This window comes from Artemia franciscana, chromosome 13 (genome assembly GCF_032884065.1).
Source record: "Artemia franciscana chromosome 13, ASM3288406v1, whole genome shotgun sequence".
Classification (NCBI taxonomy): domain Eukaryota; kingdom Metazoa; phylum Arthropoda; class Branchiopoda; order Anostraca; family Artemiidae; genus Artemia; species Artemia franciscana.
In genome coordinates, this window is record NC_088875.1 from 39,072,604 (window position 1) to 39,096,764 (window position 24,161).

Genomic DNA, 24,161 nt, shown 5'->3' on the forward strand with positions numbered 1-24,161 from the left:
TAAAAAAGGCAAAGACACCTTTAATACCAAATGATTACAACAGCTTATTGTTTCAAATTTTCTTGTACTGATTCTGCCACATACATTTTCCCTATGCTTTGAGCACAGAATGATAATATTTGCCGACAGGTGTCACTACTTTGAGCAGCAAAGCTGGCAGATTCAATTCTAGATGGTGCTGGTAGTGGCTTGAAGAGTCTATGAATATCATCTTCAGGCAGTGGGGGTTCACCTTTAGCTTGACGCAAAGTATTTTCAACGCTCTAAAAAGGAAATCTAATTGAAAAGCGTATGGATAAAGACAAAAACAAGGAAAGGGCAAAAGTGCCAACTATATATTCTATGGAAAGTGCCTTTAAGCTATTGTACGTTACACTGTATTCTTTTAGGGTAAAAACTTGGTTTCTAGACACTATTTTTAATATTTTAAAAGTAGAATCAAGAAAACCCCTATGATCAGCTAAAATATCAATTCTAAAAAGTTTTTGAAAGTTCCGTTTACCTGGCTAAACTAATTCCAGTGAAACACCAACAATTTTTACAAAAGCAACTGTTTATAAAATCATGAAAAAGTACATGGTGTGCATTATAGAATATGAGAAAATGAAAGATTTTAAGATTGATTGGCTAAAAATAATCCACCAATCAGATTATAATATTACTTACGGACATTATGTAAAATATTCTGATTGGTCTTTTCTGTCCAAAAGATTTTTCAGTTTATGTGGCCAATAATATATGATCTCTATTCCTACCTATGGACTAACTTTATGAAGCTTAAGAATATAAATGATCTAAGATTGTTTAGCTAAAAAATTCCACCAATCAAAAAAAAGAAAAAAAAGAAAAAAAAAACGCTAAAAGATACGGTACGGACCTTATGAGCCAGCCTGAAAGGTTTACTAAGGCTATGCGAAACAACTATAAGCTATTCCTCCCCCCTGTTACTGTATATGCAGTAACTGTAATTTTAACCTAAGGTTATTCTTGTACACAGCTCACGCCGTAGGAAGGGTGGCTTGAAAAAAGTAGAAATGCATACTTAGACACAGTTTTTCCAGGAGGCACGAAGGATCCTTACTACCAATCTGAAGGAAATTCTCCTTCTACACCCGTATGTCTGTATCGTATGCTCTACCCCACCTTACAGTTATGTGAAATGAAATATTTGAAGAGGGGAATTATTTGAACTTAACACAAATACATACAGCCAGACGCACCAACTCGGCACCAAACGCGCCAATTTCGGCATTCAAATAAAATATTAATCTGAAATTTGTCCCTAAATAGTTACTCAGGTGTGATTAAGTCAGGAGCTTTTGACAAAAATTCGCCACTCTGATCGGAACTGCCAAAGCGGAGTCTACCAGTTTCAATCTACTGACGAAATACCGGTCTTTGGACCATGGTGGAGGCCCAAGCAAATACTTAGCATATTTAAAATAAATTTTACACTGCTTTATAAAACAATCCAAAAACGGTTAACGTAGGGGAAATTTGGTGAAACAACCGCATTATGCCATCAGGCCGATATATCATTAGTCCCGAGTATGGGGACTAATCGAGTTATATAACTCTAAATCGAATATCAGGACTAATTCACGCCTTGCTCGGAAAAGCTTTCCTTAAGCAGAACTGACATTTTTAAGGGTATCAACAATAATAAAAGCACGAGTGTACTTGATTTTTCTTTTTTGTCATGACTTGCAATAAGCCTTATCGGCAACTAGAATATTTTATATTTCTCCGCTACCATCCGGTGAAGGACTTTTATCAGTCCGCTGCAATCAGATTGTCGTATATTTCTCAAATTTGATATTTCACACAACTATCTTGTCATAATGTCTTGTTGCGGCTGTTACTTCAACTACTTGTGACTTTGACTATGACTACTTGCCACTGTAACAATATTTTTTTTTCGCGGAGAGGATGAAAGAGATTAGTTGTTGTCTGATGGTTTCCCTCTACGCGTTTTTTAAACAAATAATTCTGAAAGTTTAAAATAAGAAATATGATGAGAAACAATTTTCAAGCAATATAGATTTATGTTTAAGCTGAATACTATTGCCAAACACATACATTTGATAAGTTTACCGGTTAATTACAAGAGTTACGCTTTTCTAAGGGTATCAACAATAACGAGTGTACAAGTGGCATTCATTGATGGACCTATTGGGACTCCTAAGTAAGTAAGCGCTTGAACATTTTTTATTTTCGTATTTTCGAACATTTATTTTCGAACTATTTTTTCGAACATTTTTTATGTTTAAGCTGAATACTATTGCCAAACACATAAATTTGATCACTTTACCGGTTAATTACAAGAGTTACGCTTTTCTAAGGGTATAAACAATAACGAGTGTACAAGTGGCATTCATTGATGGACCTATTGGGACTCCTAAGTAAGTAAGCGCTTGAACATTTTTTATTTTCGTATCTCCTGTCATAATACATATATCCTCACACTTTATAATAAGAAATAATGTATAAATATACAATATAATATAAATATACAAACGAACACATTCTACCTTCAATACACTAAAATATTTCATTATTCCATGTGGGGTTCTACTAATATTTAAAATTTCGTCAGCATAACCTATAAAGGACACATCAATCCTGTACATACATTTTGTTGGGGTTCATATTGCCTTTGATTTTGGAATTACTGAAAAGATTTGGCCATTTTTTTGTGTCCCCTGCCTTATACCCTCTTTTACTGGTATATCGATTTCTAAAAGTTTATCGCAATCTCAATTGGGATATCCTATTCTAACAGAAATATTGCTTTACATTGAGTCACGATGTTCTATGACCGAATGTGTTACACACTGCTGCCGCATGCAAAATATGTTGAAAAAATGTTTCACATATGTTCAAAAAATGTTCAAAATATGTTCAAAATATGAGAAAAAAAACGGATCATGGACCACTAAAACTAAGAAATCACCGTTATTTTCTGCGTTAGTCAGTACAAACAACAGAGAATACGAGGCATGATCACATTAGAGCGATAGCTAGAACTTATGTATACTAGTCTGATTAGCCTGCTTAGGCAAAGTGACACCGCCGTTAAGCTATTTGACTATCCCCCTATTTTCCTTAAGTTTACAAAAACAGACACACACAAAGGCGATTAACAATGAACACAGTCAGCTGGTTTCATATATTCAGAAGCTATACATCTGCAATTAAAGGAAATTGCATAATATCCGTAGCTTTCAATTAATGGTGGCGGATGCTGCACGCAGTTTAGCAAGTATGACCAGTGATGTCTCATGGCGTTAGGATTAAGCTGAAGCTAAGAAAACTTGATTTTTCTGAGAGGGGGGAGGGGACTTATAATTCTTTTTTGAACAAGAACTAAAAGCTCATATGGCACTTATGACGAGGTCGGAAGAGCCAAGAGCTTATATGGTATGAGCTCTAGCAAAATTCTAAGAATCAATCGGTTGCTTTAAAAGGAATATCAGATGCTTAATGCCGGTCGGAATTTAAAATAAGAGCTCTGAGTCACGAGGTCCTTCTAAATATCAAAATTCATTAAGATCCGATCACCCACTCATAAGTTAAAAATACCTCAATTTTTCTAGTTTTTACTCTCCCTTTAGCCCCTCAGATAGTCGAATCGGGGAAAACGACTATATAAAGTCAACTTGTGCAGGTCCCTGACACACCTACCAATTTTCATCGTCCTAGCACGTCCAGAAGCACCAAACTCGCCAAAGCACTGAGCCCCATCCCTTAACTCCCCCAAAAAGCTGATCCAGTCCGGTTAAGTCAATCACGAATCTACGACATTTATAAGCGTTTTCCAAGATTTGCGGTTTCTCCTCCAACTACCCGAATGATAACAGATCTGATCGGGATTTGAATTAAGAACTCTGAGACAGGAGTTCCTTCTAAATATATAATTTCATTAAGATCCGGTCACCCGTTCTTAAGTTAAAAATACCTCAATTTTTCTAATTTTTCCAAATTAACAACCCCCAGCTCCTCCAAAGAGAACGGATCCGTTCCAATTATGCCAATCACGTATCTCTAACTTGTGCTTATTTTTCCTATCAAGTTTCATCTCGATCTCTCCACTCTAAGCGTTTTCAAAGATTTCCGTTTCCTCCCTCCAACCCTGTATGTCCTCGGATCCAATTCGAATTGAAAATGGAGCATCTGAGACGTAAGATTCATCTATATATCAAGTTTCATTAAGATCCGAGCACCCATTCGTAAGTTACCTCGATTTTCACGTTTTCCAAGAATTCCGGTTTCCCCCTCTAAATCCCCCCAATGTCACTGGATCTTGTTGGGATTTAAAATTAGAGTTTTAAAGCACAAGATCCTTCTAAATATCAAATTTCATTAAGATCTGATCACCCGTTCGTAAGTTACAAATCCCTCATTTTTCTAATTCATCCGAATTAACCCCCCCACCAACTCCACCAAAGAGACTGGATCCGGTCTGGTTATTTCAGTAACTTATCTTGGACTTGTGTTTATTCTTCCAGATTTCCGATTCCCCCTCCCCGCTCCCAATGACAATGGATCCAGTCAGGATTTAAAATAAGATATCTAAGCGACAAGGTCCTTCTAAATATAAAATTTCATTAAGAAATGATCACTCCTTCGTAAGTTAAAAATACCTCATTTTTTCTAATTTTTCAGAATTAACCCTAGCCCCCCCCCAACTGCCCCAAAGAGAGCGGATCCGTTCCGGTTATGTCAAACACGTATCTAGAACTTGTGCTTATTTTTCCCACCAAGTTTCATCCCAATCCCTCGTTTTCCAAGATTTTAGGTTCCCCCCAACTCCCCCCCCAATGTCACCGGATCTGTCCGGGATTTGAAATAAGAGCTCCGAGACGCGAAATCCTTCCAAACTTCAAATGTCATTAAGATCCGATCATTCCTTCGTAAGTTAAAAACACCTCATTTTTACAATTTTTTTAGAATTAACCCTTCCCCCCTCCAGGCCCCCAAACAGAACAGATCCTTTCCGGTTATGTCAATCACGTATCTAGGACTTCTGCTTGTTTTCCCCACCAAGTTTCACCCCAATCCCTCCACTCTAAGCGTTTTCCAAGATTTTTGGTTCCCCCTCCAACTCCCCCCATGTCATCAGATCTGGAGCTTTAATTTAAAATAAATTAACCGGCCCCCCACTCCCACCAGATGGTCAAATGGGAAAATCGACTATTTCTAATTTAATCTGGTTCGGTCGCTGATACGCCTGCCAAATTTCATCGTCCTAGCTTACCTGGAAGTGCCCAAAGTAGCAAAACCGGGACCGACAGACAGACAGACTGACAGAATTTGCGATCGCTATATGTCACTTGTTAATACCAAGTGCCATAAAAAGAAGGTACAATATAATTTCCACGTCCTCAAACCTTTACACTTCAACGACGGAGATACAAGTAAAGAGAAAACTGAAGAAACGGTATAGTCTTAAGGCATTATACCGTGGGTGCAAAAATATTCGAAAACTACAATAGTTGCCCAGCAAAACAAGAAAAAAATCACGTATCAATGTAAATAAAGTTTAATTTTAATAGACTAGAATCTGAAATTTCATAAGACAATTCTTATATTATATTTTATAATTATAGAATATAGTATAATTTTTATGTTACACTTTAATAACAACAAAATTAACCTTTTTTGCAGGTACTTCCGTTTCTTTCAAAAAATCTCACCTCATTCAACGAACAATAACTGTACACATCAATATTTATTTATTTATCGGCAATTTTTTTCTCGAAAACCACACTGAAATTTGTTTCTGAAAATTGCCATACTACCATTTTCGGCCGTTAAAAGGCAATCTAGACAGGTCACGACTTAGGAAAAACTCGGTTAGTGCTTTAATTTTCAAAAAAACATTTCGCAAATGAATGACGCCATGAATAACTGGAACAATTATGATAGATTTTCTCAAAGACGAGTAATAAAAAAAACTAAAAAAATTAAAACAATATTAAAGAAACAATTTGATGTGATTATCGATAGTATAGAATAATTTGTCGGTATTGATATCTAGGAAGGTTCGCTGAATAAATTAAAATGAAGTTTTGCAAGGGATAAAAAAACTGTACTAAGCAAAGGAAGTCCCCTGATACTGATTCTAAGCTACAATAAATTGGGGGTCAGCGGGGTGTGGGATTAGTAATAGTTTTTGTTTTGTTTTATCAAGCTATTTTCTCAGAATAATTTTCACATAAGTTTCCCAAACCAAAATGTACGGATGTAAACTGAGTCCCGTATTCAGTATAACTTACTCTTTTCTGGATGTACTTAAGTTTTTCCAGTTGCTGCTTTTGCACTTGCCTCTGATAGTTGTTAAATTTCCCAACTTCAACAATGATTTCATCCAAATTGTCCATCAGATTTCGCATGTGCTTCTCAAGCATCGAACTATAAAAAAATGAGGTGATTCACTACGAATATGTGATTTATGTATAAAGATAAATTTCATTTAAGGTAAGGAGTTACTACCCGGACAAACTCTAGGCTGTATTTTAAACAAGGTAGCAGAACGATTTGAATGAGTAAAATTCCAGTAGGTAAAATGGGTATCCAGTAGGTATCAATAGGTATCAAAATTCCATAGGTAACACTCATATAATGAGAAGAATCTCAGTTCTTTATACCTTTTATTTGGGGTCTCCAATTGCCTTGAAATGGCTCATAGAAAATCATGGACTATTTGAATTATCCTTATTTCATGACTATATACCTTAGTTCTGCCCTACGATGGATGGGTGATAGACTATCTGTCAACAAGTGAAATGACATCATTTTTATACAATCCTTAAAAAGGCTTATGCCAGATTTGCCCCTCACTCAGACTATCGGTCTTAGCTTTTTATCTTGTTAGCCATGTCTTGATGGCAAATTGATTTTAATTCAAATCAGGAATCAGCTGAAATACCAAATACTGGATATCTCTCATTGACCTAGCTCAACGATTTGTCTCTAAAAGATCAAGATAGGCCCAAGTAGGGACTGTTAACCCTATACTAAATGTACATTCGTTGATCTGAAAAAATTCTTTTTTTCACAGTGGCGTTAATTAAGAGGAGGTGAGCACGTGCCTCCAAGATTTTAAAAAATAGCTTTTTTTGGTGCTTTAAAATAAAAAACAAATTAGACAAAAAGAATATAAATCGAATGGAACTAGCATCTGATAAACTAAAGTTGCCTTTAATATATATATATATATATATATATATATATATATATATATATATATAGAATGAAAAGAGAAATCATCAATGTAACATACATATATATATATATATATATATATATATATCTATATATATAAAAATAAGTTGTCTGTCTGTGGATGTGTGGATCAGGTGACGTCACCTGAAAAAACTGGATCAGGTGACGTCAAAACTGAAAAAACTAAAAAAAGGCAAAAACTACAAAAAAAACTAAAATCTATATATATAAAAATAAGTTGTCTGTCTGTGGATGTGTGGATCAGGTGACGTCACCTGAAAAAACTGGATCAGGTGACGTCAAAACTGAAAAAACTAAAAAAAGGCAAAAACTATAAAAAAAACTAAAAACTAATAAAAAAAATAAAAAAGCTAAAAAACTAAAAAAACTAAAAAAAGGCAAAAACTACAAAAAAAAACTAAAAACTAATAAAAAAGCTAAAAAACTAAAAAAACTAAAAAAAGGCAAAAACTACAAAAAAAAACTAAAAACTAATAAAAAAAATAAAAAAGCTAAAAAACTAAAAAAACTAAAAAAACTAAAAAAAGGTAAAAAACTAAAAAAAATAAAAAACTAAAAAAAATAAAAAAAAAGGAAAAAACTGAAAAATAAGCTAAAATAAAGGTAAAAACCAATAAAAAACTAAAAAAAAAACTGAAAAAACTAAAAAAAGGCAAAAACTACAAAAAAAAACTAAAAACTAAAAAAAAAAGTAAAAAAGCTAAAAAACTAAAAAAACTAAAAAAAACTAAAAAAAGGTAAAAAACAAAAAAAATAAAAAATAAAAAAAAAAATAAAAAAAAGGAAAAAACTGAAAAATAAGCTAAAATAAAGGTAAAAACCAATAAAAAACTAAAAAGAAAATAAGGAAAAAACTGAAAAAAATTTTCATCTAAAAAACTAAAAAAAACTAAAAAAGGTAAAAACTAAAAGAACTAAAAAAGAAAAAAATAAATGACGAAACTCAAAGAGAAAGCGACCAGGACAAAAGGAATGTTCGATTAGCAATCAACAAAGCACCGGGACACAGGGAGTATAAATGACGACCAGGACATAAGTAAAAAAAAAACTATCTATATATATAAAAATAAGTTGTCTGTGGATCTGTGGATCGTGGATCAGGTGACGTCACCTGAAAAAACTGGATCAGGTGACGTCAAAACTGAAAAAACTAAAAAAAGGCAAAAACTACAAAAAAAAACTAAAAACTAATAAAAAAAATAAAAAAGCTAAAAAATTAAAAAAACTAAAAAAAGGCAAAAACTACAAAAAAACTAAAAACTAATAAAAAAGCTAAAAAACTAAAAAAAACTAAAAAAAAGGCAAAAACTACAAAAAAACTAAAAACTAATAAAAAAATAAAAAAGCTAAAAAACTAAAAAAACTAAAAAAACTAAAAAAAGGTAAAAAACTAAAAAAACTAAAAACTAAAAAAAACTAAAAAAAAGGAAAAAACTGAAAAATAAGCTAAAATAAAGGTAAAAACCAATAAAAAACTAAAAAAAAACTGAAAAAACTAAAAAAAGGCAAAAACTACAAAAAAACTAAAAACTAATAAAAAAAAGTAAAAAACTAAAAAACTAAAAAAACTAAAAAAACTAAAAAAAGGTAAAAAACTAAAAAAAATAAAAAATAAAAAAAACTAAAAAAAAAGGAAAAAACTGAAAAATAAGCTAACATAAAGGTAAAAACCAATAAAAAACTAAAAAGAAAAAAAGGAAAAAACTAAAAAAAATTTTCATCTAAAAAACTAAAAAAAAATAAAAAAAGGTAAAAACTAAAAGAACTAAAAAAGAAAAAAAATAAATGACGACACTCAAAGAGAAAGCGACCAGGACAAAAGGAATGTTCGATTAGCAATCAACAAATCACCGGGACACAGGGAGTAAAAATGACGACCAGGACATAAGTAAAAAAAAAAATTAACAAAACTAAAAAGAAGGTAAAAACTACAAAAAAACTAAAAAGAAAAAAAAACTAAAAACTAATAAAAAAACTAAAAAATCTAAAAAAAAGAAAAAAAACTAAAAACTAATAAAAAAACTAAAAAATCTAAAAATCTAAATAAACTAAAAAAGAAAAAAAAAGGAAAAAAATAAAGGAGAAAAACAAAACTAAAAAACGAATGTATATACAGACCGGTACACCGGGATACAAATGACGACCGGGACACAGGGAATATAAATGACGACCGGGACACAGGGACACAACTACAACGGGGACACCGGGGGAAACAGGGGGATGTAAATGACGACCGGGACACCGGGACAGGGAATGGTCGATTAGCAATCACCATCAACAAAGCTCAAGGGCAATCATTAGAATCATGAGGTATAGATCTGAATACAGATTGTTTTCTCATGGACCATTATATGTTGCATGTTCAAGAGTCGGTAAACCTGACAATCTATTTATATGCAAAGACAATGGGACAGCAAAGAATGTTGTATATTCGCAAGTTTTACGTAGTTAAAACCATATATATATATATATATATATATATATATATATATATATATATATATATATATATATATATATATATATATATATATATATATATATATATATATATATATATATATATATATATCTATATTCACAGGTGGGACATAGGGACACAACTACAATGGCGCGTAACTATTATGGCGCGTAACGACTTACGCGCGCGGGGGGGCTTGGGGGGGCCGCTTTTAATGAAATATCTCTAGATATTTTTTTCCTATTGCCAAGAACACAAACAAATCACAAATCCCTAAATCAGCACATATATCACTAGATTATTGAAAAAAAAAATCACTAATCAACCAAAAAACTAAAATCTATTTATTCTTTACCGGGTCGCAACCCTGACCACACATCTATTACGAATCAACTGTGCAAGTCAAAGCATGAAGCCTCCCGAGTCCAGCATGGCTATGCATGTTCCTCCTCCACCTTACTGCTTAGAGGTCCAATTTTCACTGCCTGCCTTGGACTTACTAAATCCTTTAAATTTTTTCACCAGTGAGCACACCATTTAAGAACGTCCTGCTTTCGTTTGACCTCCAATAAATTGTCAGAAAGAATGATTCTTGGCAACCTATCAACTTTTGTCTGGGAAACGCAACCTAGCCATCTTGATCTTTCTTTTATTATAGCTTTGGTGTTTCAAGTCAAATAACATTTTTCTTATAGCTTATTACTTGATATATGATGATTCAAACGAGAGCCTAGAGATATCCTTACACATTTCTTCTGGAGATCATTTAATATTATCTTTAGTATAATCCATATGATCATTTAGAATAATCCTTATTTTTCTTTACTAGTGAGACCATACTAGTTAAGCAGGACAAAACGAGAAAACATAGGACCAACATTTTTTCTTTCAAAACGCCAATGTTTCTGAGCCATGCATTGCCACCGTTATCACCTTGGCTTCTCATTTCCTAATTTTAGTTCTAGGACTAACTTTCCTGTTATTCCAGACTTTTTTCTTCGCAGTGAAAACACACCTATTGCCCTTTTCAACTTTTTCAATTTTCACTCCATCCACAATCCACACTAATACTACTACCTATGTAAGTCAAGCTATCCCCTTGGTGAATGTTCTCGCCACCTAAAATTACCTCTCCATCATACTTTAAGCGACTCAGTCCCCTTAACATTATTTTTCAATCATATTCTCACATCCTGAAACCTTTAAATCTACGAAAATTCATCTACTTGACTAATTATTACCCTGGGCACTCAAATCGGGCTAGGAAGCTTCTTGGGCCAAACAACCGTTACAGTGCTAAAAAATAGAAGTTAAAACTCCTTTTTTTAAATAAAAAAGTTTCAGGTGTGAATAGAACGACTTCTACTTTTACAACTGTTACAACTTTGCAAAAAAAATATGAATAAAGGATTGCAACAATAGTTACTGGAAAATGGGTTTCTGACAGACCAGCGATGTCCCACTTATGCTTGTTGATTTCTCGTACAAGTAGATCCTTCTTTCCTCCCTTAGCCAGGGTCCTTAAATTTAGACTTCCTATTGCCAATGTTCTCTTAGGGGTAAAAAGGGGAGGGGGGGTCCAATTCAGGATTTGCTACATTGGAAATTGTAGTTGCTGCGTAGCCGGTCATCAGGCTATCAGTAACCTTTCAAGCAGAGCCGGTCGTCACATCATCGGCTACCCTGGACGCGGTATCTGGTTCGTCGGTTGCCCCGGACGCGGTAGATCGTATCGCATGGTCGTCGAATAAGACCCCGGACGCAGTGGCATTGGTTCTTATAAGTTTTCTTGTCTTCACTATTATATTACTTGGGAGCAATATCTGAGAAGAAAGCAATATCTCAGCTAGATTTCAGAACAGCGGCAAGCTAATCCTCTCTGTCTCTAGCAGGGGCCATTGTGCTTCAGAAAAACAGAAAATCGTTCTATTCACACAGGATACTTGAGTTTAATCTGGGTATCTGATGTTCGTCTGGATATTAGAATCGATAAAACCACCAACAAAACAATCAATTTTATCGAACTGCTTATTTCTTTGTTTATAACTTTGCTTATGCTGTCATTTATATAAACTATTACTACCATCATTTTTTCACGACTATTCATTCGGATCGTTGGTCTTTGAAGGCCTTATATGCAGGTATTATTTCTTCAACGCGTGTCGATAAAAGCTATCTAACATAGAAGTGGATGTCCAGAGAAAACCCCCCAAAAATAACCACTTCACTCACCTTCTTTACCATTCTTACCTAAAACCTTCATGGAGAAATGGTAGAATAAAACTCAGTTACCTCTATTCGTTACTTCACAATTCTATACTAGGGGGAAACGAAAATAGTTATCAAAAAACAAGAGAGGGAGAAAGTGAGAGAGAAAGAGAGATCGAAAGAGAGAGAGAAGAAGGTAAAAATAAAGAAAGAGAGAGAGAAAAAAAGAGAAAGAGAGATAAAGAAGCAGGGATATATTCAAGAAAATAGAAAAGTGATGTTATAAAAACAGAGGAAAAGAACAAGTCAAGATGAATTAACTTACGAAACACCCAAATCAAGTACTTGAGGTACTTCCAATGGTCCTCTTCTTTCGTCTATTTCACAAAGTAAAGCATTCATCAAATGGGAATTGTGAATAACTACTTTCATTTCTGTGTAGAGTAAATCAAACGCTAATTTGGTGTTTTTAAAACCCTCATATGTCAAGTCACCCTCTTTGAATAACGAAACAGCTAATGGTGTCAGCCTGTAAGCTTTTAGATACAAAAAACCTCGTGAAGTCTTCAATGGATCTGAAATAAAATAATATTGTATTTATTTCAACAAAAGAGAAAAGGCAACTACCGAATACACCTCTGCAAAAAAAACGAATAAAGGACTGCATAAATAAATCATTCTTTGCAAAATCAAGCTACAAAAAGCTGCCAGAAATGTCTAAAACCTGCCATCCTTCAGAAAATTTATAGACAGAAAAATCACTCATTGGGGATGAAAAGTTAACTGTCAAACACAACTTTGCAAAAAGAAAATCACTATTTAAGGACTGCAAAGATATTATTTCATTAATTTATTGATTCGAAGTAATTTCTTTATTTTCATTACAGATAAACTACTATCAAACAGTTCGTGGTAACGAACTGTAGTAAGGAGCGACCCCTCAATAGTAACCAAAACTCTAAAAAATGGAATTTTGATACCAATAGCTACATAAAAAGAATCGAATTTTAATGCTGATCTTAAATATATAGGTTTCATCAAGTTTAGTCTTACCCATCAAAGGTTACAACCCCTGAAAGTTACAGAATCTTAACGAAAATCACACCATCAGATTCAGCGTATCAGAGAACCCTATTGTAGCAGTTTCAAGCTCCTATCTACAAAAAATGTGGAATTTTGTATTTTTTCACGGACGACTGTTTAATTTCTCTTCTTAAGGGGTGATCGTATCGAACCAGTGGTCCTAGAATGTTGCGAGAGGGCTCATTCTAACGGAAATGAAAAGTTCTAGTGCCCTTTTTAAGTGACCAAAAAAATTAGAGCGCACCTAGGCCCCCTCCCACGCTAATTATTTTCCCAGTCACCGGATCAAAATTCTGAGATAGCCATTTTATTCAGCGTAGTCGAAAAACCTTATAACTATGTCTTTGGGGACGACGTACTCCCCCACAGTCCCCGTGGGAAGGGCTACAAGTTACAAACTTTGACGAGTGCTTACATATAGTAATTCAATTCAATTCAATTTATTTATAACCCATCTAGAAAAAGAGGGCGGAACGCCCTTAAGATGGAGTAATAAGAAAAAAAAAAGGTACAAATAAATACAAATCAACACAATCAAACAATTAAATAAGTAATGCTGACCATGGATGAGATACTATCGACATAGAAGAACGAAAATCATGAAGCCTTTTATCAATAATAGATGTAGGAGAAACTAGGCGGAATTTGTTCACTAAGTAACTATTTCTAGTCCAAGGAGGGTAACTGAGAAGGAATTTAGCATAACGAAAATATACTCTACGAACAGATAATGGTTATTTGGAAGTATACAGACGTTTTCAGGGGGGATTTTTGGTTGGGGGGGGGGGGGGGGTTGAGAAGAGGGGATATGTTGAGGGAGCTTTCCTTGGAGGAATTTATCATGGGGGAAGAAAATTTCCATGAAGGGAGCGAAGCATTTTCTAGCATTATTTAAAAAAGTGATAAAAAAATAAATATGAATAAGTTTTTTCAGTTGAAAGTAAGGAGCAGAATTAAAACTTAAAACGAACAGAAATTATTACGCATATGATGGGCTCACCTCCTCCGAATACTTCGCTCTTTACGCTAAAGTATTTTTAGTAATTTCAACTATTTATTCTACGGCTTTTGTGATTCAGGGGTCATTCTTAAAAAATTTGGACAAAATTTAAGCTTTAGTGTAAAGAGTGAGGTACTGACGAGGGAGTGAGTCACCTCATATACATAATAAAAACATGAGAATACGGAAGTTCGTCACGTAAGCTAATTTATAAGTTACGTATATCTTTTACTAATGAAAACATTCGTACAAAATTAAAAGTTCTACTTGCCTTTCTAAGTAACCAAAAAATCGGAGGGCAACTAGGCCTCCTCCCCCGCTCCTTTTTTTCTCAAAATTATTCGATCAAAACTATGAGAAAGCCATTTAGCCAAAAAAAAAACAAATATACAAATTTCGTTTTAATTATTCATTTGCGGATAACCAAAATCAAAACATGCATTGATTCAAAAACGTTCAGAAATTAAATAAAAAAAAAGTTTTTTTTAACGGAAAGTAAGGAGCGACATTAAAAAACGAACAGAAATTACTTCGTATGTGAAAGGGGCTGCTTCCTCATCAACGCCCCGCTCTTTACGCTAAAGGTTTTTACTGTTTTAAAAAGTAGAGTTAAGAGAAAGAGTCAAACTGAATATTGAATTATTTGCTCCTTTTTTCCTGCTCTCTTCTCGATTATTCTTCCTTTGTCTGCCGTTTTCTTTTCAAGCCCTTACAAGTTGAATAAAAATAAAACTAATATATATTTTCAGTTTCAATAGTTAACTTTGGTCAGAAAGAAACGAAACACAAAAATGAGAAAAAAAACTAATTGATACCAAGATAATGGATTCTTCAATATTAGTCTACTGGGTTTACCGGGAATCTTGCTATGCACTTTGATATTAACCTATAAAGATTAATTTGCAAAACTTAGTAAAATTATAGGAAACCGTTGGAACAGCGAAAATATAAAACGTAAGAAAGAAAAAAAATGTTTAGGAAATAATAGGAACATCCCAAAAATTTAGACACTTTGGTGGGAGGTGGGCTATCCCCGTATATACCTGGATCAAACTACACATTAAAATACGTAATTTATTATAGAATAGTAACTATGTTGTAAGATACGCAAACCACCACACTGCAGAATAAGCAAAATACACAAAGGCATTTTCTAAATAGGATATTTTTCAGTCTCGAATTTAATAGTCCACTTTAGTAGGCTATGAAAGGCTAATACGGCTGCCAAGGCTTTCAAAATATAAACTATTTTTACGGCACGGCCCCACATTATTGCCTACATTGTGGCGATACTTTCAAGGGAAAACTTACACATATACGAGCACAGTAGTTTCTCTAATAAGACAATAGACGCCATAACTTGTGTTATGCCAAGATGGTTCTCGCCTAGCAATTGTAGCCGTGTACCGGCCAACAGCAACTTATAAGAAGCCGAGAGAGGGACTGACAGCAGATCATGAATTTTCTGTCTACCTGGAGAAGATCTGTAACAAATTTAAATCCGTATTGGTATGCGGAGACCTAAACATACCTAAAATGGATTGGAAAAATCATTCCTTCAGGATGAGAAGCCAGAACTCAAAAGATCAACTAATACACTATCTTGACCTCACTAGCGAGTTGAACCTAGCGCAGAGTGTCCTCGAGCCTACGCGTCAAACCAATACTTTGGAAGTTGTATTCAACACGCCCGTGGTAGACCTGCTCGTTACAAAAACAGTCGTTAACCCCGTTACAAGCGACCACGAACATGCTGTCCACTGCCAAGTCCGTGCTGAACAACTCAAAATTCGTACACAGGATGATGGACCCACTTTTAAATTAAACTTCCATAAAACAGACATAACAACACTCAAAATAATACTAGAGCATACCGATTGGGACAACCTTGTGTATAACCTACCAATCGCCGAAGCCTGGGAAATTTTCTATGGCATACTTCACCGAGCCGTCACTCAAACCACACCATTCAGGAACAAAAAACACATTGGAAAAAGGATATTCCTTCCCAAGCACATAAGAAAGCTCATCAGGGACCGGAGGAAGTCATATAGGGATTATAAAGCCTCTGGAAGCATAAGTAGACTCGCCAAGCTTCAGAAACTCAGCTCAAAATGTAGAAAAGCTATCAGAAACTACAACAAAGATTGCGAACGAGAAGAATTCCAGAAAATAAGAACAAAAAGCGATTTCTACAACCTGTGCAAACGCAAGCTAGGTCAGCAACAGAAACTACCAACACTAATAGATCGAAGTGATGTGGTCCATAGCACTAGCCTAGATAAGGCGAATGCTCTTGTAAAATTCTTCGCCAGTACGTTCACTGTTGACGATGGCTATTTACCTCAACTCCAAGACTCACACCCAGGAAGCGAGCTCCACAGCATTGGCTTCACGCCAGGAAGTGTTCTAAGAGCAATGAAGGGCATGAAAGCGTCAAAAGCACTCAATCCTGATGGCATCCCGTCCTTCATCCTGAAAGAAGTGAGAGACGAGCTATGTGGACCTCTGGCAATACTTTTCCAAATCTCATTCGAGCAATGCAAGTTTCCTACTTCCTGGAAGCTATCCCATGTAACACCTATTTTCAAAGGAAAAGGGAAACGGAGTGACCCGGAGAATTATCGCCCAATCAGCCTTACTTCACCTTTCCTGAAAATCATGGAAAGGGTCATAGTGGAAAAGTTAAACTCGCACCTCGAATTGAACAACCTCATCTCAGACCATCAGCATGGCTTCCATAAAAATCGTTCTACTGTTTCCCAACTAGTAGTGATACACGACTACATCCAGTCTACCCTTGACCATGGGATTCCAATAGATATTATCCTAATCGATCTACTTAAGGCCTTCGACCGAATATCCTTGCGAAAACTCATCCACTGCCTTGAAGTCTATGGAATCCAGGGACAGCTAAAAAATTGGCTCTCAGCGTACTTGAATGATAGAAAAATAGCAGTCAAGGTTGCAGACACACTATCCACATGGACAGATGCAACCAGTGGCGTCCCACAAGGTAGTGTTCTCGGCCCAGTCTTGTTCGTCATGTACATAGACATTTGCATAAATGCCATTTCCAAAACCGACTTCGGCCTGTTTGCAGACGATACGAAGCTCCTGGGAGAAGCTAGTGCATCATCACAAATCCAAAGCGACTTGGACGCCCTGACAGAGAAGCTCGAAGAATGGCAACTTTCACCAAATTTAGCAAAATGCTCTGTCGTCCATCTTGGCCGCCAAAATCCGATGTACACATACAAAATGAAAGGTATCGACCTGACAAAATCTACCTGTGAAAAGGACCTAGGTGTAATTCTGAGCTTGGACCTCAAACCAGAAAAGCATATCGGCCTGGTTGTGCGTAAAGCGTCGAATACTCTCTGGCTACTCAGTCATTCCCTACGAAATCACTCAAAGATCTTAGCATACACAAGCTACGTCAGGCCACAGCTTGAATACGCCACTGTCATCTGGTCGCCATATCTCAAAAAGGATATTGACAGAATAGAACGGGTCCAGAAACGCTTTGTAAAAGGACTTCAAGGATTCAGAAACCTTCCGTATGACGAAGCTCTAAGAAGGCTCACTCTCCATAAACTTGAGACAAGAAGAACGATCTTAGACTTAAAAACCCTCTTCAAGATAGTTCATGAGAATTTTGGGAACGTAAAAGACAAGCTTGTTCAAATAACTCCCCAAAGCAACACAAGATCGCACAGTCTGCAATTGGAGCCTGTGAAGATGAAGATTGCAAGATCTAATTCTTACCAACATTCGTTCATACTCCGGGTCATCAGGATCTGGAACAAACTACCATTCCCAGTCGAAAAGATGAAATCACTGGAAGCCTTCTCCAATAGCCTAAACATAAACATACCATATCTCGAGACTTTTAACGTAGGACGACTTTAAATGGAAATCATGCTGCAGTCGATCCTCTCTTTGCCCTGCCATAACATTTTTCTTTTAAAAAGGTGTCAGCTGTATAGAAATTTTGTATTGAGAGGCGCGAGGAATAAAGTTATTTATTTATTTATTTATCCATACCAGAAGGCCCAAAAAAAAATCTGAATTGTTTCAAAATTATGAAGTTTTTGGAATAATATCAAGTTTTTGTCAATTTTGCCATGCTGCACCACGAAAATAAGGAAAAAAGTATTTAGTTATATTTGAAAAAGGTTTTTAGTCCTCCTAAAGCAATTCTTTCTTAAGCTGTTTGGTGCTATGTATTTTTGGCTTGTTTTCTGGTGGTTTTCATGCAGGTTTTTTTTTTTTTTTTTTGACATCCAATAGAACCGAAAACTCTGCTGAAATCTTAGCTGAATATAGAAGTCTTTTTAATTACAAACACAAGTCCCGATTTTTTTCTTATTTTTAACCCATATACATGATAATTTTAATGCATAAATTCAAGAAAGTACCATTTGCACTCCGTTTGTAAAACTGATAGATTAAGATAAAAGAGAAACTACCGTATACTAAGACGATGGAGTCTTCAATAGTTGTCTGATAGGTGTACTGGGAATCTAGAAAAGCTGGTGTTAGAAACTGTCCTTGCTGTGTACTTTGATACCATCCTACTTGCAAGTGGTCCACATTGACTTTCCTCAGCAGCCTCATTGTATCCATTTGATACTGCTCTAGAAATAAAATCCAGGGATTAAAAAACTTACGGATATTATATGAATAAAGACATCTTTCACACAACTTATGCAATTCTTTATGTTAAGCAGTGAAGTTATGTTAACTTTAGTACAACTTTTCACACTTAAACAAATTCTTCAATACTTGGCCCTTGCAAACATCCATAAAACCATCATCTAAAATCGTGACAATCATCATAGACAACCACTACTACTCACTGCCGCACCAGGCCGCAAGAGGCCAACACAGCTATGCACGGTCCTTCACCATCCCATTCTATTTAAAACCTCCCTTTTTGCACACTCCCAAGACGTTCCAATATCCTTTAAATCCGTCTTTATACCTCCTGCCACCCTGCCCTGTCCATCCCTTTAGGGGGTGGTCTGCTTTCCTTTTGGTCAAAAAGGACAATGCTTGGTAATTTGTCATCCTTCATCTGCAGAATATGTCCTAGCCATCTCAATCTTTCTCTCATTATAGTCGTAGAAAGCAGGATAGAGCCACATTTTTTTGTGGCCAATATGGTCAGTCAGACAGTTGCTCTTTTTTGTGACCAATATGGTCAGTCAGACAGTTGCCCAAAACAATCTGTAGACAATCCCTCTGGAAACACCAATCAATCCACCTTTTGGAATGTCCACATTCCAGAAACATACTAGACCACTATCTAAGTGTAGCTTCCAGTATTCTAATCTTGATAGACTTAACTAAAATTCGATAATTAAAATCCATGGCAAAGACCAGGCACAAATATAATTTTGAAATTTGAAAAAAACAGCACCATCTAAATTTTAATTGCTCCAAAGTAAATATCGTCATAAAACAACCTACCATCCACCAGAAAAAAAAACAATAATAGGTGACAACTTATATTTGACTGACAATAAAATAATGCCACTCAATAACAGTTACATTTCCTTAGTTGTCTCATCATTATTTTTTCAGGAGTATCCAACCAGCAGTTATAATTACAACTACTAACAACTCACTGCAGCATCTAACCGCCTGAGGCCAACACAACTGTGCAGGCTACTCTTCCATCCCAATCTATCCAAACCTCTTTACCCCCTCCCAAGAAGTTCCAACTTAATTCAAATCCTTCCTTACAAACTCTTCCAACCCCAATTGGGGATGACCTGCTGTCATTTGGCCCTACATACATGAACAAAAAGGATTTTATTTGAGGAATATATAACATGGAAATGCTACAGAATGATTATTTATTAGATCAATGAAAACCCTGCAAACTAACAAATTAACAACATACAAGGAATAAACAGAATGTTGCAAATTTTTACACTTTATGCACCAAGACTAATACCATCTAGTGCCTGGAAGTAGTATTAAATTGGTATTACAGCTAGCCAAGTGCTATAGCACAGAAAATAAAAAAGAACAAGGTAAAATAAAAATAAATTAGGTTGTTTCATGAAAGAAAACATGGCTAGGTTGTTTTACTTTTTCTCAACAAAAAATTAGCCTTTGTAAACACTAGCAATTTTTTAGAATTTATTTAGTTTTATTGTGATCAATGGTCTTACTTAATGTCATTCACAAGACTGGTCAATTTAATGTCATTCAAAAGACTGGGATTACGACAAGTAAATGAGAAAAGTACTTGTCCTTAAATGAAAGCAATAAGCTTGTTGGGCAAAAGGAAAAGGAGGAAAGAATTCATCCATCAGGAAGTACAAAAAGCAGTTTGGAAAAACAAAGATAGGAACTTAACAAGACATTCTAATGCAAAAGCCACTCATCTCTTTGCCAAATCATCTTCAACACTCACCTTCATCACTTGGATCATCTAGGTTTTTTGGAAATGGGAAGGAATTTGTAACTTCAAGTTTTTTGTCTGAGGCAAGGCCCAATAAAACTCCTTGGGCTAAATCAATGGCTCCAGCACCCTCATCTTGGCAATGCTTAATGATTTTCATAACAACCTTGAAAGAAAAAGGTAGAGATTTAGAAACTTTCATTAGCAATTAGATTATGAATTTTTACTGATTCTGCATATGTGGTCTTTTGGTGAACAGTTTCAAAAACTCACATTGACCCCCCCCCCCCCGCCTGTGTGCAGAGTTTTTTGTCATGACCATGTATGCTGTGACCAAACTTACAGTATTTGTTTTTGCTTTGATACAAAGCAACAACTAATTCTACCATAGCTGCTCCTATCTCCCTCCACAATGATTATCAGCACTGTAATCACTACTCCTATCATGACTAATTCAACTATGACTGCTTCTCAGATATGTTACATGAACATACCTTCTGTCGAAATTATATATGTTCAACCTTGTTGATATGGAACATGTGTTTGCTGAAAGATTGTTTTGTTAAGTTTTTTCTTTCTCCTGTCAAAACTCAGGCACATTTTTGTAGACTCAGCTAGCACCAGTGATTATCAGATATTGTCTTATTATCAGATGATTTCCATATAGGCATATAGATGACAGTTATATTGCCAAGTATTGCTTGTACTTTAAAATACAGGGATTTCACATTCTGAGCTAAAATATGTTATTTCTAATCTATTCAACTAATACAACAAAAACACCATGTTAACTGTGCTTTCTGGTCCCAATCCTACTTAAAAGACCTGGGGACAGGGCACTGATATTTTCTAATCCAGACATCAATGAGAAAGGGTTGTTGGATATCAAATAAATTTGGTAGAAAGTGAGGATTAATTTCTATATTGTGTCAATTATGAGCCCAGCCTAACTTCTCTAGGTCAAAACAATCATTAGGATGTGTACTAGGTTAGGTTAGTTGAAACCTTAGACAATCCAATACCTTAGACTAGTCAATGATGGAGAAACTCAGCTTGTTGGGCACATCTCAAATTGTGTGCCATGTCTGGCTGCAAGTCATGAAGCTTCCAAGGGGTATTTTCTGTGAGGGGGTATCTTATGAGGGGATAAATGTTGATCACCACTAAAAACATTTCAATCTGTCTCCCCCCCCCCTAATGTGGAAATAATAGCCAAAATTATTTATTTTTTCTATTCTCCCAATGATTTCCTCTTGTTTGAGCCTATGTACCTATAAATTGAATCAACTGTGATGAAACAAGAACCAAAAAAGCAAGTGACAGATGCCAAAATGCATCAAAAATATATACTTTTGGCTATACATTTGTACATTTGGCTATACAAAGTATAGCTAATCAGCACATAAGATGTGTTATGTACAATTATTCTGTATAATAGACAGTACGAATTGTTTTCTTAGCATGTTTCCTTCTCTACAGGCCCTTCTCTAGTCTTATACCTAAGTGATATTTTAAAAATAAATGTGTAGAACTTTTGAAACAGGTAGAGACCCCTCAAACAGCTAAAACTTCTAAAACAGCAGTAAAGCTTTACTTTCATCACAAGGTTTCAAAAATGCATATTACTGCATATAGCAAGATTCCCATGATTACATATTCTTTCTTCATCATTATTACAGAGTGCATCCATTTTTTAGCTTTCTAAAATCCCTCTTCAACAAAACTGAAAATGCATAAAGTGGGCAGGGTTTTGAAGCTGTTGGGGTTTGGCAATATGAACAAATAATGACATAAAACTAATATGCAATCATCAGAATCTAGCTATATGCAGCAATTCAAAAAACTATAAATAAAAGAAAAACTCACAAAAAACTAAAATATCTTCCCTTCCAACTTTTAACACCACAGAAGCTTGCCCTTGACTAACCACAATTTCTGGGGAAAATAGGGTTGCAATGATGAAAGATCATGACCATAACAAACAAGGCATAACCAATCAGACCTAGCCCTGATGCTTGCAGGGCTCATGGACTAATATGCTTTGCTCTATAGGTAATGTAATTTTACCTGTAAGCAAAATTGGATGTTGTACTGCCTACCTTTTGTAATATTTAACTAATTGCTCTGATTTGTAGGTTCAAATTTTGTCATAGGCCAATGTCACAACAGCTGTTATTGCAATTGTTCAGAAATAGCTGGCTAAGTTAAACTTGAACGTGAATCATCTTGGATATTAGCATTAATGGAAGCACAGGTTTTGAATTATCTTTTGACTTCTTACTATACAGAAATTACCAGTGATGACTAGAATTAGTAGGCTATTTAAAATATAATTTCATTCATATTGTACAATCCTAACTTTTCCCATGGCTTCAAAACCCTGCCCACTTCACACATTTTTAATTTGCCCCATGGAGGAGGAGGGTCTACCAGAAATGGATGTGCTTCTAGAATTAGCATTTCTAAGTGCTATAGTTGCATAGTTTCCAGTTTAGAGGGACAAAAGTAAAGTTTTATTAAAACAGCTAATAGCATACAATTTATAGCCTAAGCTACTAGCCTATTTTAATTCAAAAAAGGTCATTCACAAGCAATTACATCTTTTTACACCTTTGTTTTCAATTAAAATGTTCTTACCAGACCATCAACTTGTACAGTTTCATTGAAACTTTCATATTCCTGTTTCTTCCTCGCAGCCATTGTTAATTTTCTTTCTATTTCTACCAGATATTGCTCCTAAATTGAAAGTCTGTAATGTTTTCATCAGGGTTGGCTAAATTTCGGCTTAGTTTTTATATTTTCGGTGGTTCCGTTTGAAAAAATGAAGGGTGTTGCGAAAATACCGCTTTCAAGAAACTTTTAAACGAAGAAATACAAAAGGGGTACTCACTGTAGTAGAAGAAACAGCTTCACAATTTGGTTTTTAGCTTTTTCTAAACCAAAAGCTTTAAAACAAATTTCACTTCATTTCATTAAGAAAATTTAGGTTTATTGACTGTTCAGAGTATTTTCCACTTTAACTGTATTTGCTTTGCCTTTGTAAAATTTAGGAGAGAATGATAATAGCAACTGAGTCGTTATTTTGGTAAACTCTTGAAATTACGGCCATGGCTTAAGAAATTTAGCAGGTTTGATGGTCAACTCAGACACATGAAAGAACTGATGAGAAAACCGATCTGTACGAGGGAAAAAGTGTTCAAAGAATAAGTCCAAAATTTTTTCATATTATCACAGATAGCATGCACTTGTATTCAAAAAGTCCCTGAGTTAAGCGTATTTCTTGTTAAGTGCCTTCCCACTTCGTCTTATTTTTACACAGAGAATTAACGGTGGATGATAAAAAATGACGGTTCAAGATAAGAACCACCAAACTTCGAACGTTTGCATGCTTAATAATTGACCCTCTTTCCATCTTCAAAATTTTTTGTTTATTTTTTATTGACAACATAATAAAAACTTATTGGTACCATAGGAAAACTAGAAAAAATTCCTAGCACCCAAAAGCAACCGGAAATATGGGAACCGATATGTCTTCTTATGGTACTGGTAGGTCCTTAAGCATTCGTCGTTGTGCCTCCGTTTTTCAAAAAATGCAATAACGAACCCTCGGACGGCAAGTATTTTCCCCAAACGTCACTCACCATCCAGATTACGACAGCCTCGAGCTGTTTCTGAGCCTATCCCAGTTTTGTCTCCCATTCGCTGCGTTACTTCCAGATATGAAAAAACCTTTGTCCCCTTCA

General features: G+C 35.1%; 1 protein-coding gene across 1 annotated transcript; it reads right to left on the reverse strand.

The window, feature by feature from the left end:
* Positions 1 to 23,211, reverse strand: LOC136034914 (eukaryotic translation initiation factor 3 subunit H-like). The gene is made up of 6 exons (XM_065716417.1): positions 23,056 to 23,211; positions 20,431 to 20,584; positions 18,473 to 18,640; positions 12,243 to 12,492; positions 6,279 to 6,414; positions 1 to 263 (listed from the first exon to the last, which is right to left on the reverse strand). The coding sequence occupies exons 1-6, from the start codon at positions 23,116 to 23,118 to the stop codon at positions 45 to 47; spliced, it is 990 nt and encodes a 329-aa protein (XP_065572489.1). The 5' UTR covers positions 23,119 to 23,211; the 3' UTR covers positions 1 to 44.
* Between the last annotated feature and the right edge of the window lie 950 nt (positions 23,212 to 24,161).

Coding starts and splice junctions, on each gene's coding strand:
- LOC136034914 (XM_065716417.1), bottom strand. CDS start 23,118: ATGGCTGCGAGGAAGAAACAGGAATATGAAAGTTTCAATGAAACTGTA. Junction 12,493..18,472: donor CTCCATCGTCTTAGTATACG/GTAGTTTCTCTT, acceptor ATTTTATTTCAG/ATCCATTGAAGACTTCACGA. Junction 264..6,278: donor TTAAGTACATCCAGAAAAGA/GTAAGTTATACT, acceptor TTTCCTTTTTAG/AGCGTTGAAAATACTTTGCG.